Source organism: Anopheles arabiensis, chromosome 2 (genome assembly GCF_016920715.1).
Source record: "Anopheles arabiensis isolate DONGOLA chromosome 2, AaraD3, whole genome shotgun sequence".
Classification (NCBI taxonomy): Eukaryota; Metazoa; Arthropoda; class Insecta; order Diptera; family Culicidae; genus Anopheles; species Anopheles arabiensis.
This window is the reverse complement of record NC_053517.1, coordinates 62607723-62613787: the sequence shown is the minus strand read 5'-3', so window position 1 is coordinate 62613787 and position 6065 is coordinate 62607723. Positions and strand designations below refer to the sequence as shown.

Sequence of the window (6065 nt, the reverse complement as noted above, 5' to 3'; positions counted from 1 at the left end):
TGTATTTAAGGCGTGATTTCAGTGATAATTCATGTGTTACTGATATTTTTTGTTTTAATAAATAACATAGAATGGAGGAGTCTTTCGCCAAGCGCATTCGATACAACTCGTATCTGTATCGGAATCGTGATCGTCTGGTTAAAACAGAACAGGATGAAGAACCTATTTCAAGTGGAAGTTCCAATGGTATGACATAAATTTTACTGATTGCTTTTACTTTTTACTTATCGATTATTGTTACTACATTGTAGCTGTAGAACTCGTGGAAAACGCTGATGACTATATCATACCGGATGATGGACCTGCGAACGTTCAAGATATCCAGGACGGTGATGGAATTGGAGCGCTGGAATGTGCGCATGATGAGGAAAATGATAGTGATGATCATGTCATCGATTATCTCATGGAAAGTTCAGATGAAGAGGAATCATTGGAACAATACAACGAAGCATTCTCAGTGCATGATGCTTTACGTCGCTGGGCCATATCGAGAAATCAAACGTATGAGTCAATCGAGGAAGTGATGGAAATTGTTAGAAAAACTAGTAATTGTAAGCTGCCAAAAGATGCAAGGACTCTGTTGAAGATCAACCGAAACCCTTCTGCGGAGATAACAACAGTTGAAGGAGGACAATATTGGTATCACGGTATTCAAAAATGTTTCAACGAACTAAGGTAATTGATTTCGCGTAATCGTTATAAATTTTCTTTATATTCATACATACGGTTTGATTATTTAAAGCAATCTAAGCCTTCATTCCGATTCTACGCTTTTGATAAACGTATCGATCGACGGATTACCACTATTCAAAAGTAGCAACCTTCAATTTTGGCCCATACTTTTCAACATTCATGAAATGCCAGAAGTACCTGTAATGATAGCTGCTATTTATTGTGGTCCGACAAAACCAGTAAGCAACGAACACTTTCTTCGTCCTTTTGTTGATGAAATCAACTTCCTCATGAAAAATGGAGCACAGATCAATAATAAGACGGTTAAGATAGAACTGCGCGCAATTATAGCTGATTCTCCAGCTTGGGCGTTTATTAAAGGTAATACAAAACAGTTATACATATCTGTACATAGGTGATTAAAACTTTATCATTCTTCTTTCGTAGGTGTTGTCAGCTTCAACGGTATACATGGCTGCTTGAAATGTGTGTCTGACGGAAGGAGTATCCGAGGAAGAGTAGCATTTCCCGATATCGCTGGTTCTGATCGCACTAATGAAGGATTTAGGTCGCGCTCGTATGGTAAACACCACAAATTTGATTCTCCTCTTTTATCTCTATTAGACGAATTTGATCTTGTAAAACAAGTAATAGTTGCCGATTTATTGCATTTAATTGATTTAGGAGTTACAAAACGTCTGTTAATGGGCTGGATATGTGGAAAATTTGGTGTGGTGCACAAGTTATCTCCTGAACAAATCAACAAAATGCCAGCAATGTTGATGCATATCAAATTACCTGTAGAGATACACAGAAAGTTCCGTTCATTACGTGATCTCAAGTATTGGAAAGGCACTGAATTAAACTCTTTCTTATTTTACGCATCCGTTGTTGTACTCAGAGGAACATTGAGTGAACAACAATACAATCATTTTATGTTGTATTTTTGCAGCATTACAATTTTTTCATCTGAAGTATACAAAGAGCATTGGTCATTAGCAAACACTCTCCTACAGCTGTTCGTCAAACAGTACGGAATTATTTACGGCCCAGAATATATTTCGAGTAATGTTCATAACCTTTTGCATATTTACCAAGAAGTTATTGAGTTTGGAATACTTCGGTTTATATCTTCTTATGACTTTGAGAACGAACTTCAGCATATGAAACATTCATTGCGAAGTGGATCGAAAAGTTTAGAACAAACAATAAACCGTATAGCAGAATGGGCAGCCTATAAACCGAATAAATATATTAAACAACTAAAATATCCCACGATTCATAGGAGAGGAAATATTACTACACTTCATGTGCGCCAAGGATTTTGTATAAAGAATGATGGTAGCAATTCTTGGTTTTTAACAAAATCGGGTAGCGTATGTCAATTCGTAAATGCAGATATACAGCAGTCTTCCGTAGACTTAACAGCAAGAAAGCTAACTAGGACTATTGATGATTTAAACTATCCTTTCAATTCTAAATTTTTGAACATACATCGCGGAAATATTAACGATTTAGGAAAAATATTATATTATAAATATATTATAAATATTATAATAGGTTTTCAGGATATAAAATCTAAAATAGTAGTAGTACCATCGTCTAAGGAAAATGAAAATAGTTTTGTTCCCTTGATACATACATTGGTTTATTAAAACAAAACAACCACGTTTTTTAAAATGATGTGTTTTAATTCTATAAAACGATTTTTTTTCAGTACGTACATAAATTCGTAATAGCTCATTTATAAGTATTAACATTATTAAAACTATTCCTAACTGATTAATACTTCTTATGTCTATGATGCGAAGTTTTCACTAATCCTACTAATTCTAACCGTTGCTTACTATGCCTAAACTTATTTTGTCAAACTTCTTTAATTTTCTGGTCCGTAGGGATAAGTCCCTGACATGTGCCTTTATATTTATAGAATTTTAATATATTTTTATAATTATTGAAAGGAATTTTTGGGTTTGGATGACCTATACCAGACCAACTGATATTTACCACAAACTCTCTTTTGAAAAGAATATCCATGCTTGCATGAAGTCGCGCATCCACACTATCTGTTGGTAGCCGGGCATCCACAAATGCTTCCATCTTATTTTTAAAATCGTTGTCTACTAATTGAAGCTCCAGATCGTCTAGTTCGTCTTTGGTACCAACAGGCTCAAATTCAAAGCTAGTTGCACGTACAATCCCTACGCTAGGAGCAACTCGATCAGCTACTATATCTAGCTCAGAACGCATCAGCTTTATCTGTTTTTCCATGTCTACTAGCTTTTTATTCGTCTGTTGTTGTTCGTATTGAATTTCGGTAAATTTTTTTAAGATTATACTCAGACACGAGTTGTCATCAACAACAGACATCGTTTGAGTCCCGATTGATTGCGATCTTGATACTTTATCTGAAAGTTAAACAATATAAACAACCATATTAGAGTTTTGAGCTAGTTTAGTATGATAAACTATGAATTTACTAAAAATACTGGCTTTTACTTACATTGTACTTGTTTTTGCTTGTTTGGCATGCTCGGGATGGAACAAGAAGATGCCGTTTTGGAATTACCCAAAGTCGTGGCTGAATGTAGCGGAGCATTTAGCTCTTGCAGCAACTGCTCGTGCAAAATCGGTTTGGCAGCACTAGTCGTTGAATCTGGTATAAAAGCATTTTTAATGTGACATTTCATAATACTATTGCAGGATGCGTTAGCGACCAAACATAAATTCTCACCATTATTTTGTGGTTTCGATGCCACCATAACACACTTCCCATCTGTTTGGATTTGAATTTATCATACATTTTGTTTAGGAGAATTTGCTGCTTGGGTCATATTTTGACAGCTCAATGCACGGATCCGCACGGAATGATCGATTCCGCTGTGACGCTCATCACTACCATTTTTTTGTAAGGAGAAGACTGACGCTTCATGAACTCGAGAAGAGAAAGACGTACTTGTGCGCAACACCACGGATTTTGCTCAGCCATTTTTCTTTAACTTCACTAAGACTTTGTAATTTGTAACACAACGTAGGACTAAAATAAAACTAGCAAACGTAATCAAACCCGTATAAACACCATCTATCATTTTCAAAGTTAGCTTAGGTCGTTTTGCGCTAAAAATGCTAGAAAAAAAGCGTTATTGTTTTGTACATCTCGATTCTTCTTACGCATTTACTTCTCTATGTTGCGTATTGTGCAGCTCGCGTATAGTGTTATTGCCACACAAACAATGGCCTCTCTCGGGGATATCGTAGCTGTTACCACAAACTCTGCTATGCAAATGCTAACTATTTCTACAGGAAGAAGTTCAACACTGATGCGGACCAACAAAGCCTTCCATGAAAAAGATGCTCATCGAAACAACTCTACACACACACACCCGGTTGTACACAATATCACACGGCAGCAGCAACGAACGAAATGGTGATGCAGGGCAACTACAGGAAGTACAGGGAGCAAAAACGTGGGGCAGAGGGGGGAGTGCACATAGGGATTTCAGAAAGGCAATAACATACGACAGCTAATTTTTATTTAATTTTTTTTTGTTGGACAGTGTGAGGGCGACATATCATCACGAAACACACACAAAAACCAAGCCATATATACATTGAGGTGTGCGAACTCTGTCAAATACTGCCTAAAGCATCGTTATTAAGGCGCCTTTTCGTAGCCGGACGGGCGCCCGAAAGACTGCGGAAAGGCGCCTTTTTATGTGACATTTGCAGCCTGGGATTTCTCAAAAGCACTCATGAGTGCTTGAGAAAATGAGCGCTGAGAATCCCCATGGCCCCGCGGCCATACACTGCTCCATCAAGAACCATCGGCTGCGGGGCCATGGAGATTCTCAGCGCTCATTTTCTCAAGCACTCATGAGTGCTTTTGAGGCCGCGGGGCCATGGGGATTCTCAACACTCATTTTCTCAAGCACTCATGAGTGCTTTTGAGAAATCCTCGTTCTCAGCGTTTGTTGAATCGGAACAAAATCGGTTTTGAGAATCTTTGAGAATCTTTGAGGAAGTTGACGATGCAGCTATCGGCTAACTGAAATATGAGCAATTGTGCTATTTGTTTTTCGGTAATCACTTTGGAAAATGTATTCAATGTTTATAATTGAAAAAAAAAATAAAAAAATGCGATCAAAAATATATTTTCTATTTAAAGCTCCAAATAAAGCATGAGTGACTTTATCAGTTTCTCAAAGTGAGAAAAATTGACGACGGCCACGGGCTCGCGTCTGAGAACAAGATTTGAGTGCTTGAGAAACTTAAATGAGTGCTTGAGAATGTTTTCTCAGCTTGAGAAAGCCTCGTGGCCCCGCGGCCTGAGAAGTCCTCGTTCTCAGCGTTTGTCGAATCGGAACAAAATCGGTTTTGAGAATCTTTGAGAATCTTTGAGAAAGTTGACGATGCAGCGATCGGCAAACTGAAATATAAGCAATTGTGCTATTTGTTTTTCGATAATCACTTTGGAAAATGTTTTCAATATTTATAATTGAAAAAGTTTAAAAAACATGCGACCAAAAATATATTTTCTATTTAAAGCTCCAAATAAAATTTGAGTGGCTTTATCAGTTTCTCAGAGTGAGAAAAATTGACGACGGCCACGAGCTCGAGTCTGAGAACAAGTTTTGAGTGCTTGAGAAACTTAAATGAGTGCTTGAGAATGTTTTCTCAGCTTGAGAAAGTCCCGTGGCCCCGCGGCCATCCGCTTCCACGTCAAGTGCGCAGTGTTATGCTCACGGAGAGAAGTCGACGACGACCCTATTTCGAATAGTTCCGGTGACTGTTTATCATGGCCATCGCAGTATCGACACGTATGCTTTCTTGGATCAAGGATCTTCTCTGACACTGGTGGAAACGTTGCTAGCCCAACAGTTAGGACTTGAAGGTGTTCGTGATCCTCTAGAGCTGCTACTCTAGAGGCGCTACTCTATAGCGGCCGGTCACACCATAAATCAGCCCGACTCAGTCAATTGACACTTCACTGATATTGAATTTGAATTACTTCCAAGAACTTCCGGCGATACAGTATCGTAACGCAGTACCTCAACTGCTGATTGGGCTGCAATACGTGTCGCTGATGAAGCCACTGAAAGTGCGATCGGGCGAGGAAGGTCAACCAATTGCTGTGCGAAATCTACTAGGCTGGTCGATTTATGGTCCAAAAAGCATCGGCGGATCGACAGCAGCAACGCCAATCCCGGTCAACCGTCACGAAAGAATATCGGGTAAAGATGAAACTGTGCAACATCCGAACAGCATGGACTGACAAGGGCTACTTGAAGTGAACATCGTGCAGAACATCGCAGCAGTTGCGAAAGATAGCTCAGCCGAAAGCAGCAATGTAAACGCTGACGACTCATGAAATGCTACGCCAGTATTTCACACTC

The 6065-nt window shown here is 38.8% G+C and overlaps 1 protein-coding gene across 1 annotated transcript; it reads right to left on the bottom strand.

Annotated features, from left to right (window-relative positions):
- Nucleotides 1-2364: 2364 nt before the first annotated feature.
- LOC120897524 lies at nt 2365-3620 on the bottom strand. The gene is made up of 3 exons (XM_040302481.1): nt 3407-3620; nt 3176-3328; nt 2365-3080 (listed from the first exon to the last, which is right to left on the bottom strand). Exons 1-3 carry the CDS (start codon nt 3432-3434, stop codon nt 2539-2541), a joined length of 723 nt encoding a protein of 240 aa, XP_040158415.1. The 5' UTR covers nt 3435-3620; the 3' UTR covers nt 2365-2538.
- Nucleotides 3621-6065: the final 2445 nt, after the last annotated feature.

Coding starts and splice junctions, on each gene's coding strand:
- LOC120897524 (XM_040302481.1), bottom strand. CDS start 3,434: ATGGTGGCATCGAAACCACAAAATAATG. Junction 3,329..3,406: donor ATCGAAACCACAAAATAATG/GTGAGAATTTAT, acceptor CTTTTATACCAG/ATTCAACGACTAGTGCTGCC. Junction 3,081..3,175: donor CAAGCAAAAACAAGTACAAT/GTAAGTAAAAGC, acceptor TTTAACTTTCAG/ATAAAGTATCAAGATCGCAA.